Source organism: Barbatula barbatula (genome assembly GCF_947034865.1).
Source record: "Barbatula barbatula genome assembly, chromosome: 17".
NCBI lineage: Eukaryota > Metazoa > Chordata > Actinopteri > Cypriniformes > Nemacheilidae > Barbatula > Barbatula barbatula.
This window is the reverse complement of record NC_136780.1, coordinates 3,528,212-3,543,858: the sequence shown is the minus strand read 5'-3', so window position 1 is coordinate 3,543,858 and position 15,647 is coordinate 3,528,212. Positions and strand designations below refer to the sequence as shown.

The following is a 15,647-nucleotide window of genomic DNA, read 5'->3' as shown; positions in this document are numbered from 1 at the left end:
TGATTTTCATCATTCTGCTGCAAAGAACGATTGGCTTTCCCGCTTGTCCTGTTAATTTAAACTGATAAACAGTCTGTTTGACAACCTAAACGTGACTGACAGTTTCAGGCCATTTGCAATTATTTCTGCGTCATTCTGAGAAGCTTCAGACAAAGAAAATGCAGGAAAGACCCGAATAGTTCGGATACTTGGTGGCTTATCTTAAGAGAGGGTAAATTATATATTTAAAATCCAATATATGCACAATATTGCAATACATAGTTCTCATCCCTGATTAAGATCAGTGAACTATATTCACTGCAAAAATGACTTTCTTACTTGGTGTTTTTATCTTGTTTTCCAGTACGAATGTCTAGAAGTGATGCATTTTCGTGATCATCAAAATAACCTAAGAAAATAAGTCTTGTTTTTAGACTAAACACATAAAATTTCAGTGAATATTTGCTTAAAACAAGCAAAAAATCTGCTAATGTGGCAAATAAAGTAATCTTCAATTTAAACTGCAATTCAAAATTATTTTTCTTACCCCATTGGCAGATTTGTTTGCTTGTTTTAAGCAAACGTTTCACTGAAATTTCATATTTTTTCTCTTAAAACAAGACTTATTTTCTGGTCATTTTGATCATCAAGAAAATGCATCTTTTGATAAATGTTGTGACATTTGTACTGGAAAACAGTGTAGTGTTGATAACCAATTTAACGTTGAGCCATTGTTATTCACATAACACCTTGTGGTCAATGTCACAGATCTGCCTAGAAATAATGCAATATCGTAAATATTAAGGCATTTTTGTTTAATTTTTGTTTAATACCGATTAATGGTGATTTTAAGGTTATCGGAATCGGTCGATAATATAATTTAGATATATTATAGCCGGTAAATCATAAATAATTTGCTCTGGTTGAACTTCTTCAGCTGCACGCTGCTCACAGTTAAAATACTGTATAGATCGGTCTGTTGTATCATTCACTTACTGCTATTATCAACATTGTTGATGAAGGTACAGTATGTAGATACAGTATTTATCAATGTGTAAATAAGAGGAACAAAAGGATATTGTTTGAATGAGACTTCTGTCTGAATGCTTTCTGTCTTGAGACCTGTACTTGTGGCTATTAAGAATTTTTTTCTGTGTTGCTCGGGAAGAACATCTTTTATTTGTTTGTTGAATAAAAAAAGATACCAGAAAAGTTTGAAGGTTAAACAATCTTTAACTAGTGTAAAGCAGGCTTGGCACATGATTTCTAGGGGAAAAAAGAAAACGGTAAACGGTTACAGTTTTCATATAAAAACAGTTGTCCACCTTTTGTTTCAGTCTTAGAAAATGTTATATTAATATCTAGATACTGTATATATCTGCCAATATATCGGTTATCGAAGAATCGTCGGTAAAGGTCATCGGCCCAAATTAACATATCGGTGCGTCCCTAGTTTATTTCCTGGCTCAAACAAAAACACTCATATTTTCATTGTGATTTTTGGATCATGCTGTATAAAGTCTTGTTGAAAGATCTAATGGACAAGTTATTGAAATACAAAAAATAAAAGGACACAAGATAGATAATCTCATATTTATATTGCTTCTACAGAAGAAAACAATTTACAAAATATACATCATTGAGTAACATCATTTTAACAAACATAATCATTAGCTTCTTAATAAAATCAGCCCGTCCTCCTGACATGCTCAGTGATGTCAGTTAAGGCTGTGAAGATACTCTGCTGGTGCCAGACGTTCAGGGGCCTTTTCCCACAACATTAGTCCAATGCTTACAACAAGGCACCACATGCACCATCTCAGTCACACGCAAAACTTCATATCCCTCATTCTCTGATCTTACAGATACATCAGCCAGATCTGTCATTTTGTAATATTTACAGCAAGAAAACAGCAGGAAGAAACTGTAAAACATGACATGCGTAGGAGAATGTTTGCTGGTTTTGTATTCTTAGCTTCAGATATAGGGAAGAACAGATGGTTATATATACTTGACATACAGTTTGAGCGTGACGGTGATAAAAAATCCATATTAACAAATATGACACTTGCATCGAATTTCTAACGTAAAATGACATTTAAAACCTGGTTATGTATCATATTCAAACAACTTAAATGATAACTATATAGGAATTCTGTAGATACAGTACATTTGTGTCATGAAATGTTACATACTAACATGTACGCTTTAATTGAATGAAACTGAAATCTGTGTGTGATCATAAGGGATATCTACGTCTTATATACATAGTATTTATTTCCCTTTCTCAAACACATAGGCACACACACTTACCTGGCTTAGAATGGTCCCTAAAATTACTGCATACATTGTGTACTTGCTAACTAAAAACCCTGTGTTCTTTCATTGCAGGCAGTACAAAGGAATGACCCGTTTTTGGTCTGTAAAAGTTCAGTAGTAAGCTTATTCATGATTATATGACTGGCAACTCCTCCCTGTGATAAATATAAACAACAATGTTTTCGAGACTAGCCGAACAGAAGGCCAGAGGATTCTTGGTCCAATGCATATGATGGGTAAAAGCTTAAAATGGAGATACAGTCTTGTTTAGATCTCACTGAGAGCATCTGTTCAACGTGTTCCTTATTAACATACATCATAATGAATGGTTCCTATGGAAACTTGCCTTTTTTATCTAAATGCGCATTCTTTCTCTCCGTAAGAGTAGGCAAGCTGTTATTGGCCGGTTGCAGCTTTTGGTTGAGCCGAGCGGCAGTTGCATTGACCAATAGGAATAGCTCAGGGGTCGATGCGGAAGGCAAGCAGCTTGTCGGAGTGAAGGCTGTTGAGGGTACGCAGATCGGGCAGGCGCAGGAGCAGCTTAGGAAAGATGGAGCTGTCGTCAGGACGACGACGGGTCACTAAGGTGCGCAGCGCCAGGATGAGGCTCTCCTGTAACTGTTCGACAGCCACAGTGTCCGAAATGCCATAGCAATCTGTAAATCAAATAAGAAATGTATCATGTATGCAGTCTAATGTGCAGACATGCCACAGCTGATAACTAAACCTGAATAGTCCGTGTTTTTACAAAAACCTAGAATCTGATCTAATGTGTAACTGTTACCGTATGTGCAAGGAAACTATCGCAAGACTTTCAAGATATTTATAAGATCTGTAATGCTTGCATGTAAAGCAGTTGTTAATGGTCCAGTGTGTCATTTCGTGAAGGATCTATTGACAGGAATGCAATATAATATTCATAACTGTGTCTTCAGAGGTGTATAAAGACCTTAGAAAATGAAGTGTTATGTTTTTAACACCTTAGAATGCGTTATTTCTATCTACATACACAGCGGGTCATGGAATTCACCATGTTGTTTCTACAGTAGCACTAAACGAACTGTTCTACAGAGAGTGTTTCGTAAATGTGTTATCTCCTTCGGTAAAGAAGCGAAATCATGATGGCATCTTGTGTCGGCCACCGTAGTGCTTCGTAAAGGAAGGGGAGAGACGTGAAGTGAGCAATTGGTTGCAATTCTCAACCTCACCGCTAAAGCCGCTAAATTTCATACACTGGACCTTTAAGGTGTTCTGAGTTCATTTTAGCATGTTGCTAAGTGGTTATTAGATGGTTGCATTGCAATTATTTGAAATTAGTTTTCCTTACCAGCAGATACCAGCACCACTGCCATAAAAAGTGCCATCTCATCTGACTCCAGACCAAGAGAGCACAGCTTCGAACTGAAGTCAAACATGGCATCTAGCAAGGAGCCCATGCCCAGTCCCCTAAGAGTCACCAGTGGGTATGTCTGCCCATTTAGAAAAGTGACTGTTCTTTCCTTGTAGTTGAAAAGTGAGCAAAATCTCACCATAAGCACCTGCAAGAAAAAAGATAAGAAATAATGTGACATTTGTTTCCTCACCATTTTCTCTTTTTTCAGAGGATGAGAAGCAAGATGTTTTAGAATGTTTGTCTTTTCCATACAATATAAGTCAATAGATGCCCGTTACAACCATCCATAACCATCACATTAGCTTTACTGTACAGAAAAGAGCAACTTTTATTGTCTCCTATTATAGAAAAAGCATTAAGCGATAGTTTACCTCAAAATTATTTTATTATTCACTACCCCACGCCATTCCCAACCTGTATGACTTTATTTCTTCTACAGAACACAAAAGATGATATTTTGAAGAATGCTGGTGACCAAACAACATTGGCCCCCATTGACTACCATTGAATGGACACAAAACCACTAAAACATTTCTCAGGTTTAGAATGACGTGAGGATGAATTCGTAATGACAGAATTTTTATTTTTGGGCGAACTACTGTCGTTCTTATAAAAAAAGGGTGGAGTGTGATGAGAGTTGTGTAGTCACCTGGAAAGTTCCCGCCTTCAGCAGCATGACTTGATCATGCTGGCAAAGCCCTTGGAACCCTGGTATGCCCTTTGCAAACTCCACCACTTCACGCACAGCTGGGGTGAAACACTGCGAGAAAGATTCCCACACTTGCTGACTGGAGATGCCAGGTGCAGACACAGGGCACGCGTTCAACGGACAGGCCTACAAGAGAGAGATTTTTACTACCAAACCGTAACAGGCTCACATGCTCACTATTCCTTTATAACGATCTTAAATTGCATTTGCATCATATCACCCCACACAGGGTCCCTTTAAAGGTAATATTATTGCTGTATATAATAAAACAGCATCTCAAAACATTTCTCACCAGCACTTTGGAGCCGGCAGGTAGCTTGAACGGACAGGTCTGGCTTTTGGTCTCGCCAACCGGGTAGCTGTTGTAGTTGGCCTGAGTGGGTTGCGTGGCCGGGGACGAGCTAGATTGGTGATTTTGATTGAACGAAGAAGCGTAGCTGAACCGATTGTTATCCATTAGTACTGGACACTTGCTCTCGATGGGTGGGGCAGAGAAACTTTCCTGGCAGGCCGAGTGGTACCCGAGAAGAGGGTCAGCGTGAGGGTAGTTGACGTCCTGAGAAGGATTGTTGTGATAGGTGCTTGATCTGCTGCTGGTGTTGATGTTGATGGCTCTTTTGTTCATGCGGTCCTGTGTGGTTGTGAAGATGTCTTGGTATGCTCGGGATAAGGCACCGATGGCCTCTTTGGATTGGCTCTCATTAGGGCTGGTGGGCGGCTCCTGTGGTGGAGAGGTTTCAATGTTCATGGTGGTTGATTCGTTGAGGCTGTTCATGTAGCTCTGCATCTCATCCAACAGACGTTGCTTCTCTCGCTTAGGGATGCGACCGAAACGGACAGCTGGGGTCAGAAAGAGATACGAAAGACAACATGAAATCACAGCTCACACTACTTAGTTTAAATATTATTATCCTTGGTCTTAACTCATGAGTGACAAAAACAAAGGATTAGTTTAACCATTACAATCAATGATCAACTAGAGCATCAAGATCTTTCTGACAAGCAGCTTCTCAGTTTAAATATTTCATATTCATAATATTAAAAGTAACTAATAAAATCATTTTATGTTTATTTTATTTTTAGCAGTTTTATAATGCACTTTTGTCATTTTCAATTTTTTTTGTGTAATTTCTATAAGTTGAATTAATTTTATTTCCTCTTTAGTTTATGAATATCATTTTATTGACTTATTTAAGTGACTAATAGTTTTAATATTAATATTTTTAACTTAGTATAGTATTTTATTATCATATTTGTAGTTTTCATGTTAATTTTAGTTTGCCAATTTATTTATTAGTTTTTGTATAGTGGCATTTATTACGGGTTAGTTTAGTTTTCATGTATTTTTCAGACATTATTTTAGTGACTCTAATGTCTAATTTTCTCTATTCTTTTTGTCTTTCAAATAATATTTGTGTGGATCTTTTATTTGATTTCAATTAACAAACGTCTTTTAATAGTCATTTATAATAATCTAGCCGACCTGTAATCAACATTTTTATGAAGCGTGAGAGAGACAAATGATTTTTTCATAACAAAACACTTGGGAGTATCAGAAATAACCTAGCACATAAAATAAATAAAATCTTGTCTTCTAGAGGTGGGAAAAACGCAAATAGCACAACGGCTGTGCAAGGCACAACATGCCTAACCTTTGTTCAAAATACGGATGCATATAAAATATGCTGCTTAGATAACTTCTCTGCATCTTTTTTAAGCCCCTCACTCACTTCAACCTATCAGCTGTTGAGTTTAAAAATAGCATCTATGGTACCCCCCACTCTTCATCTCTCTCTCAATCACTACATCCCCCTCCACTCTTCATCCCTTTCCTCTCCCTCTAACTCCAGCTGTAAGTAGGGCAGTGGGTCGGGCTGAACGTGATGACAATGCCACTGTTATAAGGAGATAAACTAATACGTGTGGTAAGAGGGAGAGGAGAGGAAAAGAGAGGAGAACAATACATCATTTTGAGATTCAGGGTGACAGTGAGGTTTGTGGTGCACAGGTATACAAGACGCAAGTGGAAGGAAAAGAGAGAGCAGTGCTGCCCCATATATAATCTACATCCTATAGCACCTGCATCCGAGATAAGCCCAGAACACGGAGGACAAGTCTTCAGCATGTTCGGCATCTTCTCTCAAATATTTTGCATTGCTAACCTGCAACCCCTCATGCATTTGACCTGAACTAGAATTCTGTCAGTTGTTGGTATGAATTTCACTGCATTAATAAAGTTAATCACAAACAGATCAAAGCAACTCGTCTACCAATTGATGTCGGAAGTGAAAGCATGCCATCGTGTCAAACCAAACATTTGTTTGTATCACAACCATAATTACAACTTTTACTGCTGTGAAATCGGGGGCATCTGCTTTATTGTGGTTTTGAGGCAGTTACATGAGGTTTTCCTGTTTGTGCAATAAGACCTGCCAAAGAAACAGGTTTCTAGGTTGTGGGCCCTGACATATTCAGGAACCACGGTTAAAATGACTGTTTTCCCCCCTTTGCTGTGCACCCAGTGGACTCATTTCTGCTGGTGGTGCCCTCTTAGAGCAACATCAGTGCAATCCAACAAAACAGCCCACCATGAGCTTACACTCAGATCTGTTTTACTGGTGCACCGGTAACAGCACGAGGAATGCAGAGAATCTGACGCTAAAGTCAAACCCAGCTTAAATAGGTCACAATGTACGAGTACAATATGGGTGTCAGTTATTTGGGTCTCCCAAAAACGTCCCCCATTCTTCAAAGTTATTCGCTTCAATGTTCTCTTAACGTTGAGATATGGTTCTACCGACGGCGAAAGAGCTCACGTGCTTGGGTTTTCTGCATCTCTTGCTTAATTTTCGCCGCAGCGGTATATTAATTGCTGAGGATGTTATAAGGGCACGCGCGCAGTAATCAAGTCGCCCTCGTTCCAATTTCTCAAAATAATTCCTGTATTTGCTGCAGTTTTCCAGATGACAGATAGCTTCAGGGACCGCACGACTCCATCTCTCATAAATCACTGTCTTTAGGAGGCATCGGGAGGCTGAGCTTCGGGAACGTGCGGGGGGTGGGGTAAAGCAACCGAGAAAAGGAGGTGAGAAAAAGAAGGGGCCAAAGAAAGGATGGTGCAGACGAAAGGAGCACACAGCAGAACTAAAAGAAACTGGCTCTCGTGAAAGTTACCATTGATGCAGGACTAAAAGAGGAAAGTAGGTCGAGAGGGCATGGTGTGCCGTTGGGCTGCAGTACGGTTTTTCGTTATTTTTCACGAATCAATGCAAAACCTTTCAGAATCCTTACCGTCACGGGACATGCCGACGGACAGGCATTTCTTGAAGCGGCAGTGTTGGCAACGGTTTCGGTTCATGCGCATGATCATGCAGTTTTCGTTCTTCACGCACATCTTGTAGTTAATGTTCTGCTGAATGCTTCGCCGGAAAAACCCCTGCAACAACAACACCACAAATATTATATGATGATCGATGCTTTGAGAGACAACCCTTTTTTATTTTTCGGGTTTTTCTTACCTTGCAGCCTTCGCATGCATGCACACCATAGTGAAATCCTGATGCAATATCTCCACACACTTTACATAAGAGCACCATGCCTCCTGTCTCTGTTCACCGAAAGAGAGATACAGAGGTCAGGACATGAATGCACACGCTTTCCAAGTAACAAAGATGATGATGTTTTCCATATTACAGGTGAAACCAAAATTGGAGGTCACTTACTGGTGAACGTCCCGGTGAACCCACAAGGCCTTTTGCCAGCGATGGGATGGGAGTAGTTGTGCTGGTTTGAATTTGCTGAGGAGTTGTTGTAGACATCAGGAAACTGAAAGACCAGTTTTGGAGGAGATGGAGAACCTCTCTGCTGTTTTACGGTCCCGATCTCAGTGAAGGTGACCTCTTCTGGGGAGGAGGGCTGGGAGTGAGAGGAGGGAGATTGGGTTTGATAACCACTAGAAGGGCTTCCCGGGCTTGGGCTGGCACTGCCATTGGAACCAGCATACAGTATCACACTCCCTGTAGAAAAAGAAATATTTTAATGTAAGATTTAAATATTAAAGGTTGCAATGATTTGCGAAAATGTGACAACATTTTGTGATCTTAGGTCTCGTGTCAGCCACCGCGGTTCTTCGGAAAGGAACCGGTGGAGTGAGCCGAACCCTAACGCTCATTATCTGCCAGTCTATTAAAGAATCATTTCATGAGTATAAACAAAGTTATGTTACATAATCACAGTATGTTTGTTAATACAAAAACAGTGTTTTGCAACACTGAATTACATTTATAATTAAATCAAATTTATAAGTATGATGAATTTTAGGAAGCTGGTATGTTATTACATAGTAAATCCCCAAGTCAATGAAATAAGTTTATTTTTGTTTGAGTTCATTGTTTTTAGAGATCGAAGTCGAAATGTACTTCTATTAAGCTTGATGTTGCAAGACTTGTTAAGTTGTAGGTTTTGTAATGATGGAAGTGAGCTCTGCTCTTTTAGAGGAGTTGCTTTATTGCTCAATTGGAATCACCGTGTTAGAAGTGCAACGTTTGTGGGTTTGATTTCCAGGGAACACACTAATAGAAAATGACAAAGAAAATGCATAATGCATAAGTAATACATTTCTGTGTCTGTTTGCATCTGTGCAAGGGGTAATACAATGTAGCAGTGATGTGATAATATGTACATTCACAAAAAATGACATGATCCCTTTTCCCCCATTTGAAACAACCGAAGAAAAAGCCCTGAATGTGTTGTAGCCTATGGTTTGTCTTAGCATCCCTACACTATGTGCGTGTTTGATGTTCATCCCCCGCTGGTTTCGCTTTCTCTCCCTCTGGGTTTCAACATCCTATAGCATCCTCTCCGCTCATGCGCTCAGGATGAGTTGAGGCATGGTCTCACGTGTCCGCGCGCTCTCCCGCCTCTCCACTCCAATAATAGCTCTGCATGGCTCCGCTGGCACAGTGCCCCTGCCAACTGCACAACACCTGACCGCCGCCTCACATGGATTACTGACACCGTTCCTTCCCAAAACCAAATCCGCAGTCTCGTGTTAACATCGACAACAACCGCGAGTCACAAGCTCCTCGATCACGGGGAGTGCAAGCACCGGAGGATGCCGTGTGTCTCTTTTGGGCTGATGTTACGGTTCGAGCACACAAGCGTTTCCTATGAGAAAGGGCAACTCAGAGTCACGTTTTGGTAGAATGTGCACGGTGGCTTTGGTTTGACTTTTTAAACAACCTGAGGACTGGGCCAGGGACGTGCGGTTAATACGCACACACACATCGACAGGCCACTTTAAACCAAGCCACATGTTGGCTGTACGTGATTTTTTTCCTTGTGCTAGCAATGCAAAGGTTGTGGGTTCGAGTTTCAGGGTCTAAAACTAAAAAAGCATAGCATAAGAATGCAGTGAAATGCGCTTTGGGTAAAAGCATCTGCCAAAAATCTGAGAAGCCTCTGTCATTATATCCCCGAAGTTGCCCTGATATATTACCCAGTGGATGCTAATACATTGCTTAAATGTTCCTAGAGAGTTTGGAGGCGTGCTTTGGCTGCTCACAGCAAAGGGTCAGAAAAAAATGTGTTGGAATTTATGGGAATTTACGGTTATTTAAGTCTGTGGGATGATTTTTATGTAGGACAACATTGGCCCACACTAGAAAGTCTACTGGGCTACTTAACAGTCTCAATTTGTCAATTTGCATAAACAGTTTTGCTTTCACTGTGATCCACGTGAATCTGTCATTTCCTTATAGCATACTATGCGTAACCCTACTGTAGTAAACAAGTTCAAACTTATTTCCTTACTGGTATTTACCTAGCTTTTGTGTTTTTATGATCCTTTTTGTGATCCTCCACTGGCACGTGCAGCAGGATTTGTTTTTGACATAATACAGTGCTGGATTCCACAGCCTTGTGATAAAGAGGCGTACCTGCGCATGTTACTTAGACCTGCCCAGCTTAGTAACCCCACCCAAACACACACAAAAACGCACACCTAAACACGCATGTGAGTCCGCAGAACTTAAAAGGAGCATGACATTCCGAATAACAGTTTATGCCTTAATTAAAAACAGAAAATGTTAGTTTCTAAGGCGCAGCTGTTTTTGAGCACCTGCTACGACATGGTTATATAATAATCTATAATAATAATCTAAAACCTTAATTATAATTGCATTTATCCAAAATAGGTGTGATGATAAATGTCCATCGCCAAAGATAACCAGCTCGGTTTACTCTGTGCGGAACAATAATTCCAAAATTGTACAGTACTGTTTCAATAATAAATTGACTAAATGAAGATTTTTAAAAAACAGGTATAAATTGAGGTCGGTGGAAACACCGCATTAATTGAAGAATCAGCAAGTATCTCATTGTGAATTTATGCTGCCCAATGCAAACGCTAATCTGCCTGTGAGCTAAAGAAAGGGGCAGAAACGTGAGGACTTTACAGGGACAGTAATTCCTTGAACTCTGATCTCCAACGCTGCCCTCGTCTCACTCCCTCCCTACAGAAACAAGACCTGACATACTTCTCCTTGAATGCCTTTCCTTTACATTTCAGTGGCAGGAGATGCACGCAATTTGTGCAAGTCGCATTCCAGATATATAAAAGTCTATAATAAAATAACACCTGTGTGTGTGTGTGTGTGTGTGTGTGCAGTGCATGAAGCACATTTGTCTTGACAACACTGATTTGGTAATAAAAGCGAATGATCACATCAACTGAGCTGAGATATAAAGCAAAAGCATTCCGTTTGTTTTATTTATGAAGTCCTAAACTGACCTCAGAATTGCAAAATAAAAAAACACAACTGAATGGAGGATTTTGTGCATGCACAAAGCAGAACGTTCTCATGAGGCTTGTAATGTTAAAGGCTCCGAAGTTGCATGAGGCAGGAAAACGTGATGAGGCTCTCTACACCGACTGCATGAAATCGCTGACCCACTGACCAACCTCCCCCTTTCCACCGCGCAATCTGCATCAAAACAGAGTCGGTGAAAGCAACAGAGGGGTGGGGGGGGTGTAATCACGCGCCGCACGCGGCTGAGCGAGCGCACGCACGTGAGGACGATTGTAGGCGAGTGGATGCATTCCGTGGGAAGACATCGCGCTCGCAAGCAGACGCGGGCGAAGCCCTGGAGCGCGCATGTGAAACCCCGCGCCTCGGCTGTAATTGAAAATCGCTGTATATAGAGCATGCTGCTATGCATAATATTGAAGCGCGCTCACCTCGCTTGATCTGCATTTATTGTAGTATGTGCACAATGTCGTGTCAAGGTTACGCGCATCACTTGGACTTGATCCAAAAGCCCCATAAAAGGCACAGCATTGTTTTTCAGGAAGTATAAAAATAAAGCTGACCGGATAATAGCTGTATACAGCCTACAAAAATAAAAACTCCCTGTTTGGCCAATGTTAAACAATCTCCTTTCACAATTCAAAGTCGTTTTGCTAAAAATCCTTCATGGTTTTTCTACAGCGTCCATGTCAGTAGGTTAGTAAACCAATTCCAATAGTTCACACGGGTTTTGCAGAAAGAGTTTACTGGGCTATGTTAGACTGCTGCTTTCACATGAAAAGATCCACAGCGAAATAGAAATGGGGGGGGAAATTGGCATCAGTGACTGTATCTGTATTGTACATTTGTACCACGTTTCCTGTAGGCTACTTATCTAGATACCTATGTATAAATGTATAGGATAATACAATGAATAAAGCAATGAGCTTATATTAAAAGTAGACAATACTCTTTTCAGTACATGGCTTATTTGTTTCGAAAACAAGTGACAGGTGTCAAAAATAAACAAATACAATTTTTTATCAAATTTAACTTCTCTAGAATCTGATATCTCAAAGTTCATTTAATGTAACTTATCCCTTTAATTAACTTGTTATTGCCTATTTATAGTCTACTTTATCGTTTAAAAGTCACGTGACATTGTATTATTTCCATTCAAGTCATCATTTGTTGAGGCGTGTCGCGTCACTTTGACATGCTGTGCTTTCTATCAAATGCATACAGTTGAAAGGGCGCGCCGAGCACGAGACGTTGTTTTCATCACCTGTCCCGAAACGTGACTTCAGCTTTTGTATATGAATCAGACGTCAATTAACATCGAACTGGACTTGACTGATCCAGCATGTGAGTGCCCCTTGGCTAACCACAGTCCATTTCCCTGAATCCGCTTAGCCGGTTAACCTCCTTCGATGAAAGCTGAAGCAAGCACGAGTACATTTACATGCGAAATGTATTGCAAAATAAACACAGTTGTTGCATTCATATGCATTAATAACCGTGTCGCAGTAGTGCGTGGTGGTCCAGCTTTTCTTGAAACTATAACTTTAGCACCTATTGTACTGTTGCTCTTGTGTGACATATCGCTTATTGCTCCCTGAACTCTTTCTAAGTCACTTTGGATAAAAGCGTCTGCTAAATGACTTAATGTAAATGTGTCGGTCGCATCGTGCGAGTATTTCCAGCAATACCATAATGAACCGTTTCTCATTATTTAAACTACGGCTGCCATTATCACTTTCCTTTAGTGACTTTGGCTATAAGATGAACGATCACACTATATTTTACGTTGGTAAGCTGTGCTGATATGACTGAGGCTATTTTGAAAGCGTTCTCAGCAAGCTCGGACTATCTACACGTGAGTTTGTTTTCATGGCTTGGAACAGGAAGTTGTTAGCGCAGGCGCGCGCACGCATGCTGGTTTCTAAGCAGATTCCATGAAAGCAATCGCACGGAGTTTATGACAGAACAGATATGAACTATTACTCAAGTGCGTTGCTGCATAACTTCTCACCGAGACTATAAATAGATGGACCTTAAACGCAACCATGCATGCCAATGCATCTGCTGAGAGTCGATGATTCACTAGACACCATTCTGCATTATTTCAAAAATTGTAATAGTGTTTAATGGGCTCCCTATGAGTAATGCACAACTGTAAAAAACAACAAAACCTCACATGACACATCCAAAAGAACGAGTCTATGAACTGCATGCATTAATAACTCAAAGACAAAATCTGCATTGAATGCGAAATCATTACAGTGATCATTTTTAGATATAATGAAGTCCACGTGAACATGATCAAAAGATTCTGTTTATAATAACAATATACAAATAACATCATTATAAATATGCAAAAGCACTCGCAGTTACTTACCGGGACTGCTGTCCATCCTTGATATGTTTCGGAGTCTGTCCTCAAAAAATGCTCCGAGTCTCAGTACGTGGAAGCAAAAGTCGGAGGAAAACAGGTGAAAAAGTCACGAAATTCCTGCGCATACGGCCCAAAAGAGACAAGACAGTCCAGCCAAATAGTGGGTAAAAATACACTCGCGGAACTGTCACGTCCGACACGGTCAGACCTTCAGCGCGAGCTACCTGGACACTGCTTTCTATCTAGAATGAAAGACGCATAAGTGCTCAGATGATGTCTCACTGGAATGCCACAGCATCACCGTGGGGCTGTCAAACTCACTCGTGCTGACAATAGTCACACCCACATCAATCACGTTTTCAGGTGATTGGCAAATGTGACTGGATTTAGTGGGAGCCGTTAACCTCTGTTGTTGTTCTCTTTGACGTGGATTTATCTCACTCTAACCTGCCCCACGATCTCGGTTTCTATTTCCTCTCCATCCCGGCGCGCGATTTCATTGGCGGGCGTGCGAGCGCTGAGCTGGATGCGCTTATTCGAGCGTGATATGCCCCGGTAAAGCCACGCCGCATGTGCCCTCTGCATGTGCCGTGGAAAGCTCTGTCCTACTGACACACATTTTATGCAAAACGCAGCGTGAGACGAGAAGACATGAGCGGCATGCACATGGACGGGGCGGGGCTCTGCGTGACTTTTTTGGCGCGGTTGTTTTAAAATCCCCACCGACATGTGCGCACCATGGCAAACAGACGCAGTGTCTGTATACACGTTTACTAAGTAAGTGACAAAGAGGTTTGCTGGTAATGCGTTACACGATGATAAAGACGGCCGTTCCCAATTTCCCCGAAATGCGAATAGATTGTTGTTGTGACGCACCTTGGAGTAGTTATTACATTTGACTTTTTGTTGAATAATTGCAGTTAGGATGAAAGTCGTGTTGAAACGCTGTTTGTAAATTATATAAATGATTTCCCCGTCTACTTTGTATATGATGTTTGGAGCTGTGATTCGTGACGATGTTAACCTTCTTGTTTTAACTTAAATGATGGTGAAACGGCGACATCTGGTGACTATGCAACTCTTTTTTTAGAAAAAGAATAAAATGGGTTAGAAAACGGGTGTCAGCCAGACACATCAATGCACTTGATGTTTTGCCTAAAGTGATACGATTTTTTAAAATAATTTAATATCACTTTCTACAGTCTTTACTTTTGATGGCTATTGTCGATGTAATTGCTCTTGGATGCACCAGAATTAAGGTTATGGTAAAATATGTAAATAGTCGTCATTGCAATAATATATTTAAAATGTAATAATTTGTGCTATACATATGCTTGATGAATTTCCAAGTCAGCATTAAAGTCGATCATCTATTATGGCTTTGAATTTCAGTTCTATTGATTACCACTAGAGGTCACAGAAATGCAAAAAGTGGCTATTTAACCAGTCAACAACTCTATTGGACTTACTCATAAATGCAAGCATACAGTAGAATGTTTCTTTTTACCATCTATGCTAAGTCCAAAACCCCAATTCTTATGGTAATAACGGAGAAAACCCCCATGTTGTGTAGGCCCCCCTCATTGTGCTAGAATCCTGTGTACATATAAATATATTAATATAATTACTATTATAGCCAAGTCTGTATACAAATATAGACCGCTTCGCAAGATCTACACGCTGGTCCAGAAGCACATCCGGTTTTGATTTTTATTTATTTAATATGATTCTCTTTTATGCTTCATTTATGATTCAATCCGAAAGATATTAACATTTTGTTTTGTTTATAAATGTTCTGTTGGTTGTATTTTGAGGTTCGATTGCATCAGCTTGAACCAGGATTTATATAGTAACAGATGATATTGAGTTGTACGTAAATAGGCTACATCTAATGTCTCCTTTATCTCCTTTAAGACATGCACATTCTTGCTCGCTTTCATTTTTTGTGAAACCTTTACAAAGCCTGATTACAGCTTGTGCTCTTGACACGTTGATTGAAATGATACATTTTGCACCAGATAGAAATAATTCAGAATGCGGCGCCTTTACATAAACCCTGTTTCGGTG

At 40.2% G+C, this 15,647-nt stretch overlaps 2 protein-coding genes across 3 annotated transcripts in view; both read right to left on the bottom strand.

Moving 5' to 3' along the window:
- fbxo25 (F-box protein 25) overlaps positions 1–15,647 on the bottom strand; it is a gene marked incomplete at its 5' end in the record, with an annotated part of 123,264 nt that overhangs the window by 99,870 nt on the left and 7,747 nt on the right. The window lies entirely within an intron of this gene.
- Positions 1,561–14,190, bottom strand: nr1d4a (nuclear receptor subfamily 1, group D, member 4a). Its single transcript, XM_079478721.1, has 8 exons — positions 13,584–14,190; positions 8,123–8,416; positions 7,919–8,007; positions 7,692–7,836; positions 4,693–5,240; positions 4,341–4,526; positions 3,626–3,836; positions 1,561–2,954 (listed from the first exon to the last, which is right to left on the bottom strand). Exons 1-8 carry the CDS (start codon positions 13,597–13,599, stop codon positions 2,758–2,760), a joined length of 1,686 nt encoding a protein of 561 aa, XP_079334847.1. The 5' UTR covers positions 13,600–14,190; the 3' UTR covers positions 1,561–2,757.

Excerpts from the sequence above, each read along its gene's own strand:
- nr1d4a (XM_079478721.1), bottom strand. Across the intron at positions 7,837-7,918 it reads ATGCATGCGAAGGCTGCAAG|GGGTTTTTCCGGCGAAGCAT; the intron begins GTAAGAAAAACC and ends TTGTTGTTGCAG. Across the intron at positions 2,955-3,625 it reads AGTGGTGCTGGTATCTGCTG|ATTGCTATGGCATTTCGGAC; the intron begins GTAAGGAAAACT and ends TTTGATTTACAG.